This window comes from Ambystoma mexicanum, chromosome 6q (genome assembly GCF_040938575.1).
Source record: "Ambystoma mexicanum isolate Mex_15411 chromosome 6q, UKY_AmexF1_1, whole genome shotgun sequence".
Lineage (NCBI taxonomy): Eukaryota > Metazoa > Chordata > Amphibia > Caudata > Ambystomatidae > Ambystoma > Ambystoma mexicanum.
In genome coordinates this window covers 242,837,035-242,860,084 of record NC_090937.1, presented here as the reverse complement: position 1 = coordinate 242,860,084, position 23,050 = coordinate 242,837,035, and the positions used below count along the sequence as shown (strand labels likewise).

The 23,050-nt window shown below is 45.7% G+C and overlaps 1 protein-coding gene across 4 annotated transcripts in view; it reads right to left on the bottom strand.

Moving 5' to 3' along the window:
- PPP3CA (protein phosphatase 3 catalytic subunit alpha) overlaps positions 1–23,050 on the bottom strand; it is a 1,568,629-nt gene that overhangs the window by 1,278,473 nt on the left and 267,106 nt on the right. For all 4 annotated transcript variants that reach the window (XM_069630708.1, XM_069630707.1, XM_069630705.1 and 1 more), the window contains exon 2: positions 22,180–22,380. In XM_069630708.1, coding sequence (XP_069486809.1) covers positions 22,180–22,380 — 201 coding nt within the window. The remainder of the gene's footprint in view (positions 1–22,179; positions 22,381–23,050) is intronic.

The window sequence follows — 23,050 nt, the reverse complement described above, 5'->3', positions numbered from 1 at the left end:
GTCTGGGAGTATTTAACTCAGTATTTTTCTTGGTTGGGAATTTTTGCCTTTTTTTTTTTTTACAGAGTAAAAGTGGCTGATACCTTAACCGTAGGGCTGTCAAGTACTAAAACAATGTGGTTTCCATTTCTAAGGCAAAGCGGTGGAGGATCTATGGGGACATTTTCATCCATGTACAGTGTCAACATGCAAGACTTCCTACAATAATGTTGACGTGCAGACATCAACCTCAAACCTTTAATTGGACAAATATTGATGGTAGTGTGACCTTTGATCAGACATGTAATGTACACTGACTAAGCTACCTGCCTTTGGTATTAGGCAGCCACATTACGGTCGAAGGGGCACCCTTTGGGCACCCGAAGACCCACAGGAACAAAAATTAACCAGGTGAGAACCCATGTAGTAGTCTGGAGGGAGCCTTAAAATTCTTCCAACCAGATCCAAACCCCTGACATGAAAGAGGAAGCCTTATGCTTTAAAAGGAAAAGGGAATCAGCTTCCTCTTTTGGCTGGCAAGTGTTTGGCCATTTGTTTGCATCAGCACCGAAAGCAAGCAAAGGAAAACAAGCATCCTCCCCTTCGACACATTTGCTGAAGAAATTCTCCAGCACCAGGACAGTTCACGCTGCAAGACAAATTAGTTGTTCGAAAATCTAAGTGAGGTGGTTGTGCAAGGCACACAGAGGCACTGACTCATTGAACACCGGCATAGAAAGCAAACCCTCCTGCTCTGGCGTCAGAGTTATGAAGTTGCAATTTCCCAGCAAATGGAACACATTACTTGAATAGCTTCTGAAAATCACCAAAGGGTTTCTTGGCCCAATTACCATGCTGGAATGGAAGGGCAATCCAGAGATAATAGGGCTGGAAGAGAAGGAGAGGAGTCCACACACCTATAAAGCACAAGTCTAGAATACGAAATTGCAGATGTTTTTGATACAACCTCGCCTGAACCTGGCTGGAAATCATTACAGTATATCTCACAATGCGTCACCCCTGTAAATTTTTCCTCAAAAAAAGGAGGCCTAATCAAAGAGATTATACAAAAAACATCTCAAAGTCGGAGTAGGTCACTCAACCCTCACATGTGCTCTAGTCGGCTTTTTAATATGCTGTGAAATAAATGGGGACCAACATCCCAAAATCTCACATGATCATAATTAGTTAAGTATAGGATCACTTTTATTGTTCTATGTATAAATGTACACCTACAAAATCTTATTGATAAAATTAATGATCACTTCAGCAATTTCTTATATATTGGCAAGCTGGGCTCATACCACATATGTCCAACTATCCATCGGTTGCTTGCCAACGTGGCTCTATGCATAGGACTAAACTGAGAATTCTATGGGTTGGGTTGGTTTACCCTCTTTGGCCTCCCCATGTCCAACTGGGATGAATTCTGATATTACAAATGCTGACACTGTTTCGGCCAGACAAGGTACTAGCCCAGGTGTCCTTTCAAATTTATGCAGCAGCCTTCAACAGGATAAAAAATTTCTTCTGACAGAGGATATGTTCATGGCACCCTTGTGCCTTTAATGTATGCCATAAATAAAATCTTTTCAGATACAGCATGCTTGTTGAGGGAAATCGCTGTTCCACGCTATATGGGTAACCACTCCAGTGTGTGGCATTTGTCAGTCAATGTCAATTTAAATTGCAAGTGCCTAATTCGTGGCCACTCACTGTCCCGTGTGACTGGAGCTTTCCAGTGTATGCATCTCAAGACAAGCACGCCTTGAGATGCAGACACTGGAAAGTAATATGACTTGTTGGGCATTTGCACATTTGGTACTAACCTTGATGCACAGGGGCGTGGCTAACTAGCCATGGAATAGGACGTGTCTCCTTGCGCCGCTCCAGCCGATTCGACAACGATCCTTGAAACTACGCTTTAAATTGACCCAGGTGTTCCAGAAATGAAGGATTGGGCGTCGGAACCAACGCACTGCAATAATCCTTCCTGGCGAGTGCGTTGAGCCCGGCATTCAAGAGAAAATAGGATGTAAAGCGGGTGGCCGTGTGGAAACATTGTCGCCCAGATGGCGGACAACAAAGGGATTGTGCCCGCAGCCTCGGAGGAGACCAAGGGAAGCTGAGATGCAGGGCAGAGCAGGAGCGGTGAGCCGCTGCAGAACACGCGACGCCTCGCCTTTGCGACTTGCTACTGCTGCTTCCATGTGGCTGCAATGAGACGGCACTCCGGAGCCTGAGCGGGTGAGCTGATTGATAGAGAGGCAACAGTTGCCGTGTAATGAAGACGGGCGGCTGGTGCCTACGCGGCTCCCTGCCAATCGCGAAGGATACTGTTAAAGGTCTGTGTGTGTAATGCCGGCCGCGAGCGGCTTATGGATGATTGCAGCGGAGCCCTGGCTGACTAAGGAACAAAATAAATGATCACGAAGCACCCGCGAGCGTAAGGCGAATAGGTGCTGGAAACGAGCTGGGCATAAACAAAGGATGGTGGCGAACCGCATGGGATAAATAACAATAAACATCCTTGATGTGCAGTGGAGCACAAAACTCTAACTTATTTTAAGCCCTATTGCAGTGATAGTTGGGTGCTGTGTCCCTATGGAAAGCTGAATCACTTAAGCACCTGGAGTGCGCCGGATGCCTGCTTTTCATTGTAAGGGGGCCCAGGAACTATATTACCAGTGGGAGCACCCAGAACCTGCACGAGGAGACCGGTAGTGCACCCACGCACTGCCAGGTAAAACGGATATTCGGGTGTACTGCCAGTTCGGTAGCAAGAGCAGTCCATGTGCTGGCATCTCCTGGATATTTGCCGGATGCTATGATAGTTGCAAGACAGGTGGCAGGCATTGAAGCGCATGGGCAGCATTGAACATATCTACTGGCAACGCAGAAGGAGGAGCACCCAGCAATCCAAGGAAATAAGCAAAGGGGGGCTGACTACAGCAGCCAGAGAAGATACGTGGGAGGACACGACCCACTAGGGGGTTTTGGAGACATAGCCAAGCCTGTATGACACAGGAGGGACCGCAACGGAAATAAGCAGTGGCGTGAAGAGCACAAGGAGCCCAAAGATGGGTGGTCATGCTGGTGGTAGGAAGTAGTCTCCAGGAAGCAGTAAGAAAATTAGAAACGTGGGAGGACACAGCCCACCCGAAGACACAGCTTAACAATCACAAACTTATACAGGGGCTCCTCAAGGACAACTGCCCTGGGCCTGTAGTGACACACTGGTGTTACATCACGACTGAGAAGTAGGATTGATACGCCACAGACCAAGTAACCTCAGACACATAACTGAGATTGCAAGATGGCGGGGCGAGGAACCGTTAGTAAGAGCAAAAACAAACAATCCACGATGGAAGCATTTGCCAAGACGCAACAGTCTCCTGCGGCGACAAAGCACATCGGTGCGTCAGCACCGGCGGAGAGCACCCTAGCTGCTGAAAACCACCAGATACTAGCGGCTATAATGGAGCTGAGAGACTCGTGGGGGATAGCGATGGCGGACCTGCGAACTTCCTTGGAGACTAAAATAGACGCAGTAGGCATAGAAGTCATCCTGCTGCGACAAGATGTTAGGACGCTGGCAGAGAGAACGAGCAGCCTGGAAAGTGCAGTGAAAACCAACACAGACACTAGCACCAGCAATACAAAGGAGGTTCATATATTGAAGCAACAGGTGGCCAACCAGGAGAACCGTGCCGAGGAAGCTGAAGGAAAGGCAAGAAGGAACAATATCCGCGTGGTCGGACTGCCGGAGGGGGAGGAAGGCCAAGACCCTAAAGACTATGTAGAGAACTTGATCCTGCAAGAAATTGGAGCCGACAAACTCTTGCAGGGATTCACGGTGGAGCGAGCACATAGAGCCCTCATGAGGAAACCGAAGCCTGGGGCCACTCCTCGTGCGATAATCACAAAAATACTGAATAGAGATTGCAAGAAGATTTTGGAATACTTTTGTAAAGGGGGAACGATTGAAAGGGCCTCGAACACCATCACAGCGTATCCTGACTACACAATGTTGGTCCAGAAGCAACGGTACAGCTATGTGGCAATCAAGAGGAGGTTCCGCATAGCCAGAATCAAATACATGCTTTTGTACCCCGCGAAACTTAAAGTGTTGCACAAAAGCAGAATGTTCTTTTTTGACACCCCAGTGGAAGCAGCAGCATGGGTGGATCTACAGGGTTGCCCGGAATGAGATGCGGAGAAGGCCCATGAGGAGCACGATACGTGATTGGGATATTATATGCACATTGAAATGACGCAGAGCGGGTACCCCAGTAGAGACTATGATAGTGATAAGATAAAGGGGTGCATACGAGTAATGCTGATATTTGGTAGGATGTTTGTGACTTTGTTGAACTTAAAGGACTGGAATGTAGAAGATTGAATATATAAGTAAATTGAGTAGCAATGTGTAGTTGAATAGGAGCGGCAGGACGAAGGCACCCTACCCTCCGAGTAGTAGTAGTAGTAGTAGTAGGATAGCCATTAGGGCGACCTCACCCTGCTGAGCTGCGAGTACAGGCTATTGCCAGAAAGAGCTAGATGCGGGGGTGCCTGAGATCCAGGGTGGAGCTGGGCAACAGTCGGGGAGGGGTGGGGGGGGGGGATGATGTTGGGGGTGGGAAGGAGGTGGGAGATTGGGGATTGTGGTGTGTTTTTGGTTAAGGAGAGTTAAAATCGGGGAACCTTAAAATAATTACCTGGAATGTTAGGGGGCTCAATAGTTCAATAGTTATTTAAAGAGGAACAAGGTAATGCTGTACCTGCGTAGGCAAAAGATAGACATTGCACTGCTGCAGGAGACTCATCTTATACGGGAGAAGATGGATATGATTGCTAAAAAATGGAAGGGAGTTGTGGTGGGCTCATATTCTGCTTATGCTAGGGGAGTGCTTATCTGGTTGGCATGTCCCATTTCAGCAGCTGCAGGAGATAGCTGAAGCGGATGGGAGGATGGTTATATTAAGATGATTGGTGGAAAATAGGGAGATAAGCATTGTAAATACGTACGCCCCGAACCAGAATACAGCGGCGTACATTAGAACATTGTGTACTAATCTGAGCATGTGTATGGGAAGCGGACTTTAACTGTGTGCTTAACCCAATGGTAGATAGATCGGATGGAAAGATAGACAGACCCGCCCCAGCTGCTAAAGCGCTGAGACATTGCTGGACGACTATGGTTTAGAAGATGCATGGAGAATGAGACACCCCCAAGAAAGGCAATATTTGCATTATTTTGCCCCGCAGCAGTTTCACACGAGGCTGGACTATGTCTTTAGTACACCTGAGGTAATAACAGCGATTACACAAATTGATTATAAAGCAAGGGTCCTTTCGGATCACTCGCCCCTGATCGTCGGATGGCAATACTGCCCCCCCCCGAGAGCAAGGATTCCGACATGGCGCCTACGAGCGGAGGCACTGAGAGACCCCTTTTCCAGGGAAGATATGAGGGTGGAGATTATAAACTATTTTGAGATGAATACTGGTAGTGTGGACTCGACAGGAACGCTGTGGGAAGCCTTTAAGGTTGTGATGAGAGGGGTAGCCATAGCAAAATCCAAAGGTCTGCAAGGTGGGATTTTAGCTGACCTACGGGAGACGGAAGAGAAACTGGAAAAGGCATCGAGAGGTGGAAGTGGTACTAAGGAGGAAATGGAACTGATATTCAGGCTGCAGCAGAAATGTACGGAGTACTGGGATAGATTGTGTAACCTCAACTATAAATAATATGTAGAGAGTCAGCATGCAGGAGGGGATAAACCAGGTAGGCTCTTGGCGTGGCTGTATAAAAGCGAAACCCCTAGATCCACTATTAGAACAATAACGAGGGAAGACGGCAGTGTAGCCGACACCCAAGAGGGAGTCAACCAGGAGTTTGCGGACTGCTATAGGTCATTTTATAGAGACGATGGTAAGAGTAGTCGCGCAACGGTAATTGAAACATTGGAGGATATAGGATTGCCAAAGATGAGAGAGGAGATAGGAGATAGACGCACGATTACCTTGGAGGAGCTAGGGGAAGTGGTGAGACAGTTGCCCACTAGTAAGACCCCTGGGGCGGATGGATTCCCAAGTGAATTTTATAAAGTATATAAAGAAGAGGTGCTCCCTCCCCTGTTAGAAATGCCAAATGAAGCGTTGAGTTGGGAAGATTGCCAGAGTCACTTAGAGAAGCAATTATAATACCGCTTCCCAAACCTAACAAGCCTGGGCATAGCTGCGGCTCCTACAGACCCTTGCCGATGTTGAATCAAGACAGCAAGATATTGACGGCTGTTTTGGCAAACAGACTCAAGAGGGTCATTGGTAAACAGATACACCCCGATCAGACAGGTTATGTCCCAAACAGGAACATATCTAACAATCACAGACGACTCCAAAGAGTTATTGAGTTTGGGTGTGAAAACGAAGGTGAAATGGCAATTGTGTCCTTGGACGCAATAAAGGCCTTCGATTCGGTCAAGTGGCCATGGCTGCTGGTGGCCCTGGAGTGCTATGGGTTGGGGCCTGGATATATATACGGTGGGCGAAAATGATATATAGTGAGCCGCTGGCGGGATCAATGATTTCGGAAAGATTGCAGCTTTGTAGGGGTACCAGACAAGGATGTCTGTGGTCTCCAATGATTTATTTACTGGCCCTAGAACCCCTAGCAATATACCTGAGACAACAATATGATATTATAGGCATTGAGGTGAGAGGGGAACGACATCTGATCTCCCTATATGCAGATGATATGCTGCTGTACTTGCGGCACCCGGAAGAAAATCTCCAATATATTTTAGAAGTGATGGAGAGATATGCGGGGTTGTCTGGTATAGCGGTGAACCATCAGAAGTCTAGCATGTTCCCATTGGGTGGATAACAAAGGGATTCTATTGGAGCAGTTACTGGTGTTACAGATACCATGGGCGGTTAGTACATTTCGGTATTTAGGGATTGACATACCACGCAGTGGAAGAGGAGCATAGGCGCAACACGGAGGTGGCTATTACAAAAATTGACAACAGCATGCGATTCTGGGTGAAGTTGCCCTTAGCAATGATGGGACGCGGGGCAATGCTGAAGATGGTGGTCCTGCCTAGGCTCCTGCATTATTTTGGGAATATACCACACCGAATACCCAAGAAGTTCTTCACCAAACTGAACAGTATTTTCAGGGATTTCCTGTGCCATGGCACGCGAAACAGATTGGCGCTATGGAAGCTACAGAATTTTTAGGAGAGAGGGGGGATAAAACTGCCCAACTACGAGGTTTATTATGTAGCGAGCCAACTACAGTATGTTGCCAAATGGCTCTCTGATGACGGGACCTCCGAATCCAGGCTATTTGGACAGGACTGTGCCCCATTTTACTTGAAAGAGATGATGTGGCTCTCCAAGGCGGAAATGAAATAGCTTCCCAAGATGATGATACTGGGGTGGAAAATGTGGCAAAGGGCATGCCAGATGATGGAGAACCCGTCTCCATGTTCTCCGCAGGTACCACTAGTTGCATTAACAGGGGGAGAAGAACAACTAAGGATGATAATCAGGAACCACTGGGAACCGATTGGGCTGGCGACAATGGGAGATATCTGGGGAGAGGGATCTATAATAGACTGAGGGGCTGAGGGAGGAAACTGGGTTACACACGGGCCAGTATATTACGTATTATAGAATGGTGCAGAAAATTAAGAGAATGTGGCCCGAAGTTATATTGGAGGAAGAACCAGATGCTACCATAGATATAATATACGACATTTCGGAGGGGGGACATGAGATATCTAGAATTTACGAGATGATGATGTCCAAGGTAGGGAAGGAGGTCACACAATTGAGACTAGATTGGGAAGCGGAAGTAGGAGCCCCGATGGAAGACGGGTTGTGGGAACGGGTTCAGGGGTACCACAAGAAGGTATCGAGGAACGCAAGATTAATCCCGATACAACTGTATATTACACATATGGCGTATATGATACCCCAGAGGATATTGAGGTTTAAGAATGCAGGACGGCAAGCATGCCCTAAATGTAATGAGGAGGAAGCGGGTATGGGGTGTATGTTTTGGTCGAAACTAGCGGAGAAGGGGGTCAAGATTGTCGTGGATACAGTGTGGGCCTGTTTGTTGGGGGGGTACCCAAGATCACAGAAACTCAGGCATGTGAATAGACTGAGGGATCTGGCATATGTGCTTGCAAAGAGAAGAATTGCTATGGGGTGGAAGACATGCCATAGACCGCGAGTGGAGATGTGGTGGAAGGCTTTGCAGAAATGGGCGGAGGCAGAAACCATGGTATGGCAAGAAGCGAGCAGTGCTGGGGGAAGGGGGGGGGAGAGGAGACAGAGACCCTGATGGCCTGGAAAGTATTGATAGCGGAGTTGTTTGGGTCCGTACGAGACCTGGCGGAACCCATGGAAGAGGAGACCCTACCACAAGATGCAAGAACGGGGATGTGAAAAGCAATAGGCTCGGAACGGGGGGTGGGATAAGGGAAGCAGTGTTTAGAAGTAAGCAATGTACAATGGAACTGTTGATGTATGCACTGCCTGTTTGGTTTGTATTGTTTGTTGGAAATTAATAAAATTGTTTTTATAAATATCCTTGATGCACAAAAAATGTACATGTTTAAGTGATCATGTATTTTATCAATGAGATTATTTAGGAATAATGCGACGGTCAGGGAATGTTGATAGAACATGTAATATTGCATTGCTTTGCATAAAATGTTGAATATATACATAAGATAGAATAAAAGTGATCATATACTTTGCCAATTACGATCATGTGAAAATTTGGGCTATTGGTCCCCATTTATTTCAGAGTGTACTTAATAGCCGACTAAAAGACGTGAGGGTTGGGTGACCTACTCCTGGAAATCATTACAGACCTCCCAGAAAACCCATAGGAGGCAGCGTAGAGGCCCACCTAAGGGTACCTAGCTGTTTGAGATCCATGAGTTGGGAGCTGGAAAAATCTATATGCATAGTCAGGGCACCAATTATCTGACAACCCCCACTGATCCAACACAAGGAGAAGCAGCAAAATTCTTCAGGCGGGAACATTTGAATTGCACCATTATCATTTGTTGGGACTTGGAGCAACTTTAGAACACTTTGCTTTGCATTGTTGTGGCTTTGTTTCTGGAACTTGGTCACACTGACATTTCTTTCACTGACCCCCCTTTGGAGCCAAAGTGCTGGCCCCATGCCTCACGCTACATCACAATACCAGAAGTTGTTGATTCATTGCTACACTTGGTTTATTCTGCTTTGTCACCATCCTATATTGTCCATCATTTCTGTGAACACAGTGACAGGTTGTCTTTCCAGAGACCTGTCCCAAAACCTAAGGGAATATGTGCAGCCTGAAAGCCAAATGGATTTAATCGCCTGCAAAAATATACATCAATAAGCAGTCCAATTGTTTCCACACAGGAATCAATGACAGGGGCCAATATTCTACTCTGGTGCCCCTCTGCACCTTCTAGCTTGGCATTCCCCTCTCAGTCCTTATTCAAGTCAGAGGATTAGTGTTCAGAAGCACAGCCCAGTTACTCAACACGAGATGAGCTTACCAAAGGATGAAACCGAGAAGGAACTTGGAATCAAATGCCTTTTTAATCGAAATAAAAAACTGCAGTCTTCTCTACCCAAATGACCATCTATGCCATGGAACAGTCACCTTAAGTTAAGGGCAATAAAAGTGAATGGTGTGTTGGCATCAGCTTGTGCTCTTATTTCTATGTAACCAGTTTCATTAGGAAATAACACATTCAAGTACATTTCCCAAAATCAAGACACCTTTCCCATTAGTTCTCCTCCTCGCCCCAGCATGATTGAAGGACATGTCTCATGTTTGCTGGGCTAAGGCATCTGTTCATTTGATGCCACACTATCTGGACATTATGAAGGCTGGTTTCCCAGAAGAAAGGAACATGACTGGGCTGTCAAAATCAGGCCTCTACAGGAAGATAGTTCTATATCATACCAAGATACCTGGCTATCAAAATGAGAGAAAGCACCAGATGATAAATTAACTGCCTTCAGAATAGTAAGTTAAAAACTACTGGTGACTGGGAATGAGCAGGAGAGAAAGAACCGATTATCTCACACTACAAACAAAAACAAATGGATCTGCCTTGTGAGACTATACCAACTACAATAGATAATCAAGATGAATATTAAGAACATTAAAATCCTAATGGGAAGATCTAGTGTTTGATTTAAAATTGTGTATTGATGGGGACATGTTTAGAAGGATATACTTTGTTCTAAACAGTTTCATTAGAAAACAACAAGACAAAATACAAAGGCATCAGAAATTGTACAGATGAGCGCTTTCAGTGGTGTACACATTTACAAAAAAACCATGAACCTCTGTCCTCCCCACCAAGCCTCTTAGCAATCCAACAACTCTGCCTTTGGGAAATTAAATATGCAATCTCAGATGATACATTGCAGGAGGGAATTAAAAGTCAGACCAACCCAAACATCTTACCATATGTGGGCAAACTAAACCCAAACAGTCCTAGGACACACCCTAGAAAGGTTGGCAGGTGGAATAAAACAAACCAATGGAATTGTGCAAGTAAGCCATAGTCTTTTCCATGGTAGAAAACAGGTCATACCCTGGTCAGTCACATTGTGAGACGGGTTATGCTTACCCCACAAATGTATGCACGGCCTTGCAGCCATGAAAAGTCTGGAGGCAAGCGCATGCTCCTTTATAGGAGAGACTCTAGCCACCTGGGCGGAATGACCCGGTAGAGAGTAAAGCGGATCAAAGGGGACAGAGTAAATATAATAGGCCATGCATTACTCACCGTAATAGCATTTCTGATGATTGTATCTGCTTAGATTCACATGCTGTGCATATGGTCCAACATCCAGTGGTAACCGCAGAGTATTGCATCTCGTCTTTCGAGGGTTAAAAGGGGACGTTGGCATAGGCGTGTCTAACACTATCCCTATCGTGACATGTAGTGTACCCAAAATCACTCACGCGTCGAGGACCCTCCGATTGTATTTTTTCTGCCATGAGAGCCTTATGACTATCGTGAGTGAGTACATGAAAGAGAGAAAGTAGTAAGAAGTCTATACTCCTTCCACCCGAGCGGGGAGGAAGGGTGAGCGCATGTAAATCTAAGCAGATACAATCATCAGAAATGCTATTACGTTGAGTGATGCAGGTCTTCTGATGCTAGTTAATCTGCTTCGAATCACATGCTGTGCATAGAGTAGCGAGCAGTACCCGGTGGGTTGTGAGAAGGAACAGTAGTGATAAGTTGTCTTAATACTGCTTGTCTGACCTGGGAATCAGACCTAGAATGAGTGTCTAGGCAATAGTGTTTTATAAAGGTGTGTACAGAACTCCAGGTTTCCGCTTTGCAAATGGACTCTAGGGGAACATTTGCAATGAATGCTATGGAAGCCCCAATGCCTCGAGTAGAATGTGCTCTAGGCTTGAAGGGCAGTTATCTCTTAGCAAGAGTGTAACAGAGTGTGACGCATTTGACAATCCACCTTGAGATGGCGGATTTAGAGACAGGATCCCCTGCTCTACCAGCTGCCACTGAAACAAAAAATTGGTTTGTTTTTCCTCAGTGGTCTAGTTCTTTCCAGGTAAAACATGACTGCCCTGCGCACATCCAATGTGTGTAGGCTTCTTTCGCCCACGTTAGTGGGATTCTGGAAGAAAGTAGGCAGTTCCATTGACTGGTTCACATAGAACTTGGAAATAAATCTATGCGGAAATCGAGGGCGAGTGCTCAGAACCACCTTATCTCTGAACTGTAACAAAAGGGTCTAGCACTAAAAGGGCCTGTAGTTCACCAACCCTTCTTATAGAAGTGATAGCTACCAGGAAGGCTATCTTATAGGTAAAATCTTTGAGACTTGCCTTATGCATGGGTTCAAAGGGAGACCCCATGAGTCTAGTCAAAACCACATTTAGGTCCCATCCGGGAGCTGGGTTCTAAATGGGGGGAGGAATCCTCTTAACACCTTCCATGAAAGCCTTGATAACTGGCATTTTCCACCACAACACCTTTTGTTGCGATGTAGTGTAGGCTGAAGGAGTAGTTAAGTGAACCGTCAGGGAATTAAAAACCAGACCCGAGTCTAGTAAGCGAGTCAGGTACAATACAATGTGAGAATGAGAGCAGTCAATGGGATTAACGCCCTTGGCATTACACCAGATAACGAAGCGTTTCCATTTACTGGAATAGCAATATCGGGTGTTGGATTTCCTCGCCTCCCCGGGTATGTCCATGCATCTCTGAGGAAGTTAAAGGTGTCCGAACTCTATGACTTTAGGAGGCAGGCTGCCAAGTTCAGAGTTTGCGGGCATGGGTGAAGAGTCTCTCCCCTGTCCTGAGATAACATGTTGTACAGGCAGGGCAGCTTCATAGGAGGAGGAGCAAGGGACATCTGCATCAGATGAGAAAACCAGTGTTGGCGGGCCCACATGGGGGCCACCAATATCATGGTGACTGGTTCCTGGTGCACCTTGTGCACAATCTTGTTGAGCAGGGGACTCAGGGGGGAGAGGGGGGAGAACAAACACATTTCCCTGACCATGCTATCCAGAGACTGTTGCCCTTGGAGCGGTTCTGAGGGTACCTGGAGGCGTAATCTTGGCATGGAGCGTTCTCCAGAGTTGCAAACAAGTCTATCTTTGGGAATCCCCATAGCGCAAAGACGTTGGAGACAATTTCTTTGTGTAGCTGCCATTCATACTCTACGGGCAGTGGAAAGTCTCTGCTGAGCACGTCCGGGAGAAGATGGAGTTCCCCTGGAATGTGTTGAGACAACAGGAACATCTTGTGTTTGAGAGCCCATATCCAAATCTTTTGGGACAGCTTGGATAGCCCTGGAGAGTGTGTGCCCTCGTTTGTTCAGGTAGTGCATGGCTGTGGTGCTGTCTGTCGAGATCAGGACTGTCTTCCCCTGTAACTGTCTGAAATGCTTTCAGTGCTTTGAATACCGCTATTAGCTCCAACAGATTTATGTGATTGGATGCTACTTGTGGGGACCAAGCATGTGAGCCTCCCACCCTGTGAGAGATGAGTCTGTCGTGAGAGTGGCTTCTACTGTGGGGATGAAGGTTTTCCCCTTCGAGAGGTTTTCCCTCGACCACCACTTCAGAGAGAGAACGAGGGCTGACAAGACAACTACCAGTTCTTCCCATTGTCCGATGGCCTGACACCACTACTGTTGAGCCACTCTTGCATTGGACACAGACGCGCGTGAGGAACTAAGTAAATACAGGACACCATCATTCCCAACAGTCGCATGGCCTTGCGTACCGTCACTTCCCGACTGGCTACATACTGAGGGATCTGAAACCGCATGTTCTGAACCCTCTCGTTGGAGGGGAAGACGAGGCTGTCTTTTGTCTGAATTAGGGCCCCTAGAAATTGTTTGACTTGACTGGGGTCTAAGCTGGATTTTTTCTAGTTGATCGAGAATTCCAGACTGAATAAGAGGTCTATTGTCTTCTGAGTGTTCAATGGGCATGCTTGGTAGGATTCCCGTTATGAGCCAGTCGTCGAGGTAAGGGTAAACTGGGAAGGATAGTCTGCGCAGGTGCGCTGCCAGTACATTCGTAAACACCCTTGGTGCTGAGGCAATGCCGAAGGGGAGTACTTTGAACTGATCGGGTTTGTTCCCTATCATGAACCTTAGGTATTTTCTGTGCGCTGGCAACATTGAAATATGAAAGTATGCATCTTTCATGTGCAGTGTTGCCATGTAATCCCCCTGTTTCAACAGTGGGATTACTTCCTGTAAAGTGACCATACAAAACTTTTGAGGTTTGGCAAACTTGTTCGCTGGGCGCAAGTCTAGCACAGGGCGCATGGTGAGATCCTTTTTGGGTACAAGGAAGTACCTGCAGAATCGTGACGACTTCTATGGTGCCCTTTCCTATAAGGATCTCAAACTCTTGCAGTAGGATTATGCAGGTGTTCGAGTCAGGCGTCTTGATTTTGGCGGTCTGAATTGAGGTGGTCGGCAAAATTCTATGCAGTACCTGTGGGCAACCGTCTTGAGTACCCACTGGTCTGTGGTTATCCCCCTCCCATACCGTAAGGAAAGATGTTATACGCTGCCCGACTGGGGTGGCATGGGAGGGGACTTGGATCTGAATTTCATTTCTGACCAGAGGCCAGGGCACCTCTGGGGGTGGAACCTCAGCCTCTACCCTTCCCGCGTCGCTATCCTCTGGGTGGATAGGAGGTGGAAGTATTAGACACTTGTCCCGAATTCCAGTTGTTCCATGTACCATACTGGTTTTGTGGAAAACGAGATTGCCCTCAAAAGGATCGGCAAGAGCCGCTCCCTCTCTGTGGAGAGGGTTTCTGGGTAATCTGTTAAAGGGACTTTAGTGTCTCATGCTCTTTCTTCATCCACTGCCATGCCAAACAAGTTGGTTTCCTCAACAGGTTTGTTTATTAAAGCTGTTGGGTCTCCGGCTTGAACCCGGAGTTCCTCAGCCAGGCATGTCGCTTAAGCAGGGTACCTTGTGCCAAGGTTCTTCCCGCGGTCTCAGCAGCGTCTAGAGTGTTCTTAAGCACATTATTCCGATTGACCTGCTTGCCTTCTGGTATGATGGCGAGCAACTGAGCCCGCATAGGTTCTGGTACTTCCTTAATGCCTTCTTCAGCAGGTTCCACTGGACGTCTGCATAGCTGGCCAACAGCATGGTGTTATTGACTATTCTTATTGAGAATAGCAGCAGCAGTTGTGATCCTCTTCCCCAGTGCATACAGTCTTTTGGACCCTTTATTGGGTGGTGCCTCTCCTGTAGACAGGGGGGACACCAGTCCGTTTCCTAGTAGAAGTAACTACTAAAGAATCTGGAGTGGCATGACCCTTGATGTAGGCAGGGTTGGTCGGAGAAGGACAATACAACTTCTCCACCCTAGGGATCACCGCCCTGGTTTGAGCTGGAGTCAACAAAGAAGGTGCCAATCTCCTTTTGATAGAGTTCAACAAAGGGATGGCCTGACTGGCTGGAGGTTTTTCCTTGAGGATGTCCTCCACAAATCAGAGTGCTGCATGGCCTCTTGTGTGGTGATCTGAAAATGTTCAATCGCCTTTTTCAAGATGGCATTAAATGCCATTTGGTCATCCACCGGGGAGGCTTGGCGTACTTTAGTGGAGGGAGGAGAATCCATGAACAGGGTATCGGGGTCTGGGTTGGGGGTAGGGGACACCCAAGGTTGAGCATCAACCTGACGGCTGTCTTCCCAATTGTCCATAGTATCTGCCTGGTCATCCACATTGTAATCATCCCCAAAGTGGGCATCCTCATCCTGCCCATACTGGTCTGCAAGGAAGTCATCCGTGAGGTCACAGGTAGATTCCTCATGTTGATCCTCCAAAGTCCTTTGAAACTTGGACACAGGTGTAAAAGGAAGGTCTTACCGAGGTCTCTTGGGTGCAAACCTTTCAGAATAAACATTCTCCAATTTGTCCATACACCCTTCAAATTTCTCCCTGGTCCATGGGGGATTAACCAGAGGGATCCAGGGGAGGAAAGGCCTCATCTCCTTCTCTTTAACGTCGAGATTTGTCCCCCAAAGTGCTAGATAAAGGCAAAAGACTATCAACATAGTCCTTACAGGGTACGGGGTGCTGTGGCGTTTCTTTCGGCGCATCTCTAGTCCGCTCCTTATGTTTAGCCGCCTCTTTCGACCGTTCCTTCAGTTTAACTGCAGAGGCAAACCTTTCGATGCTCTCGTCAATGCTTGGGGAATCGGGACGACCTGCTGGGTGAACAGGAGGCCGAGCTGTAGATTTCGGTACCACCAGGGCCTTATGCAGCATCTGCACGTCTTCCTGGAGCGTCTCGATGGCTGTGTGTTTTTTAGTGCTAGCGCCCTTTACTTTAGATTGCCCAGTCGCAGGCCGTGGCTGCGGGGAAGGCTGCCGATCATACAGATCAGCAGATCCTGTTGAGATTTGAGGGGTCCGTTGGCACTTTAGTACGCTTTGAACGTAGCGCCGAAGCAGAACCTTGGGTTGTTTTACATCGTGTGCGCCTATGTCGCCGGGTTTTTTCCCATAGCATGACTCGCATCGTGTCCGTCGGGGTCAGGTGATGCGAACCGAGAACTGTTCACAGTTAGGTGAAAGGCTTCCGAAACGAGGCTAGGCCCCCCCATCACTTTCGGCGGATGCAGCGGCGGGAGAAAGCGCATTCGGCCTGCGACATGCCGTAGACCGCCCACCACTAAAGACAGCACTCCTTAATCGTCTTGGGGCGCAGGAGTTTACAAGCCGCACAAGCTGCCTCGTTATGGTCGGGGGAAGACAGTTGTTGCACCGAGGGTGCTTGCTAGTCTTTCCACAGGTATTTGACCCTTTACAAGTGGCAAAATCTAATTGGTGTCTTGTCCATAGCACAAGACAGATACAGGGATGACAAATCCCAGGGATCAAAGAGGGTGAAAGAGGAAAGGCATACTTGTAAAGAATATGTCCACCCCAACCCCACTCTTCCTACTGTACAGGTCAGCCAGAAGGACCGGCCACGTGGACGGCAGCGCCGGCCGGATCAACAGGCGTCGAAAGTCTTCAGCAGTCTTCGGCATTGCACAGGAATCAAACGTCGAAGTGACTTAATGGGAATAACGACCAAAGTCGATAATTATGACAATAACACTAGCTCTATGCAAGAGCTCCGCTTTAGGGCGACTAGTAATCAGGTTGGAAAAAACAATCTGAGAGACCTCGACACTTCAGGGATTTTGGGTACACTACACGTCACAATAGAGATAGTGTCACAGACACGCCTATGCCGACGTCCCCTTTCGATCTCTAAAGACAAGATGCAATACTCTATGGTTACCACTGAATGTCAGACCATATGCACAGCATGTGACTCTAAGCAGATTAACAAGCATCAGAAAATAGGTTATTTATAACACGCTTAACACCCAGGGGTTTCTAAGCGCGGACCGGGGGATAAAACCTGTGTTGCTACACGTCGTCTTGCTTCCAAGCCAAGCGTGTTGCCCCTGAGCTATTCTCCCAAGACAACCATTATATATGCAATACTAGATCTAACCTCTAACCAAAAACATTTCAAGGCCGGGCACAGCTACTAGATGTAAAACCAAGAAACTAAGACATCCTCCACCCCCCACAACCTCACCAACAGGTTCAACCTACTAAGACAAAATGTACTGAGGATTGTCCAGTGGAATCACTAATCGATCTCGAATTTTCAGTTACACTTCCACAGCATGGACTAATACTGATGCCGTGCTGACCACTTCCTAGACATTTTCCCAACCCACAGTTATTCGATTAACTAACAAATCTTTCCACCATGCCGGCTTTTCTATTGTGATCACTGCTAGATGGTATGACCCTAATTTAAAAACAAACTAGTGATTAGACCCTTGGCTGTGTTTGCCCTCTAACCAAATAGAGTGGGGGATCTAAAGCCCTTGTAAGGCTAATTAAGTGGCCAATGCGTAAAGTGAAGTATTGAAATCAGACTCCCTCTTCCAGGGCAAAGTACAGCTTACAGTCGAAAAAGCTTTTTAAAACTTGCTCCCGATTTATCACACCCCCAGCTACCCATTTGTGAAATGTATGCATGTCTAGGCCAGGTGTAACAGGTCCTATTATATAATATGGGTGTAAATGGGGAAGTCAATTCTGGGGAAACCTCAGCCCAAATGGACAGTGATTGTCTAGTCCTAGGAAAGGGTTGATTTAGAGACTTGAGTGGCTAGGGTGGTTTCCAAACATGCATGGGTTGCTCTAGGACCAGCCAAGGTTTCTCAAAAGAACTCTGTATCCATTCTCCCATCATCCATAACAGTTACTTTAAAGTTGTCAAATCTGGGCACCCTAACCCTCCCCCAGCCTTTGGTTTTATAGATTATTCCTTTGTTAACGCATGGTTTTCCACCCAACCTTACAAAACTTAAGACTTTTTGCAGCCTAAGTAAGCCTTTTCTGGGACCAGCCACCAGTAGAGTTTGAAACACATAGCTGTTTCGGTGGCTGTTCAATCAGAGGATAGCAATTCTGCCCATCTAGTTTGAGTGTATACCCCTCCAACTGTGCAAAATGTGTTCCACTACTTCAAATATACAAGGGTAATTTGATCAATAAAAAGCAGATATGTTGTCGGTCATGTATCCACCTAGATACCCTAAGGATTTTCCCATCTGGACAGCACTTGGTTATCTAAACCTCCCTACCCCCCCTTAAAGTGCCAGGTTCAACAACTCTGGCTTTGTCATATTTACTTTAAACTCTGAGAAGAGACTCTCATCCGACACTGCAGAAAGCGAGGCTTCTTGCTGAGGGGAGGTCAGAAAACCAAGTTTGTGCTTGGTTTCCCCCCAAATCACCCATCACCCCTTATTGTCTCATGCTTACTGAAGAGATTAGCAAAAGGCTCCCCATTTGGAGCAAATAATTGGACATGGAGCAACTCTTCTGTGTGCCCCTACGTACGTTGAAAGAGGAGGAACTGGCTCAGCTGAGCCCCCACTCTGGTTGTAGAAGTTTTATTGCTTGCCCAAGAACACCTGCAGAGCTAGGTTAAGACATTACCAGTCTATCCCATTGAATGTCTTCTGAGCATAGAAGAAGAGAAGCACCACTTTCTGCTTAGACCTTTGCACTTTGAAATGTGAATGGCGGACCTGGTACTGTCAGAGGCACATCTATTGGTGAGAGAAACGGCTTGGTACAGGTCCGGCTCTATAAGACCAGAGAAAAGGGGCTCCATACAGTTGGACACAAAACTATAGGACTATAGACTACAACTCAGGCAAAGTTTACGGAAATCTGTCCCCATTAGGAGACTAAGAGCGTGTCTTCCCTGATGTGGGGGAAGAAGGTAATGGGGGATTAGGGTAATGTGCAATTCCACCATTGGAGGAGTGGCCTGTCTCTCACTTTGGAATACTTTAAAAAGAGCAGCTATATGGGTAAGAGGCAGACCACAAAAATGTTTCAAGAACAGGATATTTAAACAGTTCGGGCCTGGGCTCTCGATGCCACTGTACTGAGGACTACATCCTTAAATGTAGGCAAGTCCAATTCCACCTTTTGCAAATCGGTGCGAATATCAAATATCTTTCTTGTGAGATAGCACACTAGTATTATAGAGGGATGAGAGTCTGCAAAAGCTGCAATATTTCTTTCAGTACCCACAAGCAGATTAATCTCCATCTTGATGAAAGGGATAACTGATTTGTTCTTTGGTGGTGGCTGCAAGCTAATATTGCTACACTTTCAAAAGCGGGATTTCAAATTTTGTGACAAGAGCATTATGCGAGGATCTGGCAGCAAGCAACTTCCTTCTCAGTGTGACCGAATGTTGTGCCTCCGGGTCCAGTATCTGCTTTAAAATCACTTTCTCCCAATGGACCAACGTTTAGCCTCTGGCGAGAGCTCCAACTTTCCCCTCACTACGGCCTTTGGGGCATCCCATCCTTTCAGTGGCGATGCATCACTGACTCGCCTATAATTTGCTTATGAATAAGATTCTGAATTAGCCCATTTTTTAAGTTTACCAGGCTCCTGTCCCAGACCTTTCTACAATGCAAGTTAGATACAGCGCCGTGGCCTGACCAAGTAATAGGGCCAATATCAGCATTTGTCAGGTTGCAACCCAGATTCTGGGAGAGCAAAAGCAGACCAATATGTGAATAATTATGTGGCACATGCAAAAAGGACAAATCCATCGCTTCCAGAAACACTGTTCTTCAGCTACTGACCAAGCCGTGTGACCTAAACTTGTCTCTAGTTTAGAGGCCATCACCCTAATTGGTGCACATACCGTAGTACTCCATTCTGTCGGTATGGTCAATAACTATGTTGATGACCCCTGCAAGAACACACCCTGGGCATCCATTGTTTTCGAACGCTTCTACAGGAAGGTATCCAGATTCTGCCTGGGAGCATAAATGGACACGACAGTGAGGGATTTTCATTCCAACCTCCCTCTCAAGAGCAAATAGCGACCTTCCCCATTAACCATTTTCTTTTTTACAATACCAAAAGGCGGTTCTGTACAGAACCAGATTTTTAACCTATCCTTTTTGAGTTTAGCACAGGCAAAATAGTGAAGTCGAAATCTTATTGAAGACAACCTCAATGTGTCCTTCAAAGAACTGTGGAACTCAATTCCCTAAGCAGGTGAACTTGTTTAAGAAAAATTCAAACATTGTACATCAAGAGACCATCATAGTGCCATATTGTCTCGTATCTGTTAACAAAGAACACACGCATACACACAACCCATTGCCGGGATGACAAAACTCACATTGTTTCAAAAGAACCAAACGCTGCTACTCTTCCTCAACAATATATTTTAGAACCCACACACCCTCACCTTCAACCACCCAATCCTCTGGGGAGAAACAGTTGCTCAAAGCCTCGTTCAGATAATGGGCATTCATATTGGAGATAGCTTGATTGCACCAATTATGCTTTTTATAATTTGCTGTTTGTGCATCAAATTGTATTTGCTAGCATGTTAATTTAAAACAAAAAAAGATTAAAAGGGGGCATAACAAGGATGCACGTGTGAGTTACAGATGTTACATAAATGACACCCATTTTAAACATCTGTAGATTATGGAATTGTATTTCTGTATTTGAAAAATATTCCTATTCATTTGAGGAAAGCTCGATGTTACAGATGCAATGGTGTTTTAAGTTATAGGCAAACGAATCCCTTACATGTTGACAAAATGAGGATCACATTTTGACCTTAGCACTATCCCACTTCGCAACAATTTAGAGCAGCAAGATTGCCAATGTGTCGCCATTTTCGGAGCAAAACCGTAAATTAAGTGTTACCAATGGAAGTTCATATAAAACGGAGTAACTTAACCACCTTCATTGCCTTCTAGAACGTCAACGTGCGATTATGAATTGCATGCAAATCAGCTTTCACTAATTAACCATAGTTTACTAAACGTTTTCAACTGCTTCCTGGACACGGCTGATACTTGTTCACACAAAGCAATCCATGTACATCTTTTGTCTGCACCTTTAAAGTGACAACTACCACTAAAAGTGTACCAGCCTTGGATAAGAAAGTTTCTAAATCTGGCCCAGGGGCTGTGCTTGAACCAGGAATCTCGACAGGCACAATACATGCGATTGTAAAGACGTCTTAATGACAGAGGCACCATGCAAGTCATCTCCAAAATGGTAATGCATAGAAATCGGCTATTCTGATGAAAATTACAAATTAAACGGCAAGATGCTAGAATAGACATTGCAGGCAACCAAATAAAAACTGCTTCCTTGAACAAAGGAACAACACTAGGTCAAACAGTGGGAGCTGTCCTAATATTTTAAGTTGCAATTAGTAACAATTCTAAGAGTAATATACAGTTTCTGCTGACAGGTCAAAGATTACAAACCATTTACAGGTTTTCTGAACGTGTTTCCTATAGTTGTATTGTGGCATATGAACTAGTGGGGAAAATGCCTTTGGCGCATTCTATGGCAGGACACAACTTTTTATTTTATTCGCGGTTAGATAAACGCGTAACTGGAAAACCACTCTCAGTGGGTACGGAAACATCTGGATACTACTGACATTCGTCAAAGATAGATTTGCACCCACTACAAATGCAACATCCAATAAGGTCAGTTGGCCCCTGTTCAACATGTATGTATGTATGCATGCATGCCATTTTGCAGGTCCAAATGTCACAGACATGTAAAACAGCTTTTCGGATGTGCATGCATGTACAATAAAGCAGTTTTTTTTTTATAAATAGCTGCTGTCCTCGTTATGTGGTTAATAATAGGATGCATCTGCTTGTTTGCAAAATTCAAACTAGTGGCATTATGGAGAAACACTTCTCCCTCAGATCTGCTAAGAAAGGTGCTACACATCATTAATTCTTACTGTGACAATGTAGACACGTTTTATAAATATCTGCAAGGTATGTGGATTTCCTGAATTAGAAAAATATAAACTATTGGCAAACAAAAATCACGCAAGGAAATTAGTATAGAGGACTCCTGGCTGAAACTAGGATATAATCAATGGATAATTCAGAAAAGGTGGTCAACAAAGTAGACTATTTCAATAATTTACTTTGAAAGGGTCTTCCCAGCCAAACAATGCTTAGCACTGCGGAATGTATTGATGTGGGCCAATGAAAAATCGGTCCAATTGGTCAAATTGCTCACCTGTGACTGGTGCATCAATATCAAGCAAATTCTTTTCCTGGCGAAGAATAGAAGCACCCTCAGTGATTATTCTCAAGGCGATATTCTCTTCCAGTCGCCCTTCCTTCATGAGGTGAGCCTTGAGGACATCTACCCGTGGTTTCCCATCATTGTCAAACACCTCCTTTGCTGTAAGCCGGTGGTTTGGAGGAAAAGGAACAGCTGTAATGAAAAGGGAGAATGTTAAAGCAACAGCTGAAGTGAAACTCAACCCTGCAGCTCTACTTTCAACACTAATCTAGTTTTCTTAGATGACTCTTTCTAGACATTGTGGCAGAGTTACGATGGTGCAAACCATGCAATCTCAACCAATGTGTGTCTAGTTGTTAGGGAGATCTGAGCAATGCTCTAGACAGTTTATGGTTAAGAACAGAATGGTTAATCTTGTGCAACTACCTTACCTTTGCAGCCAATGTTTTTGATTACAGGGGAGAAGATATTCGCCACTCATATCAATCAGTTCCTCTTCCAGTCATTTTTTGCCTTCTTTTAAGACTTTCACATTCATGGACTTTGTACAGATTGTCAAACAATGGATCTATGATAAATAATTTCGCATTGGCGACGCACCCCAGGAACTGAGAAACAATCACTAGTTTTCAGTGAAATCTACAAGTAACAAGACAATAATAAAACGCAACTTCACAGTACTTATTTTCATAACATATTAGAGTGAAGTGTTCTCGCAAACATTTTCCATCATCTTAGTGTTAAAAGAATCCTAGGCTAGAGATAGAGATCTATGATGATTTCAGATTATAAAGACAGGCTTAATGAAAAGCGGCAACCCAGACAATTACTATAAAAAATAAAAACGTGCAATTATTCCCAA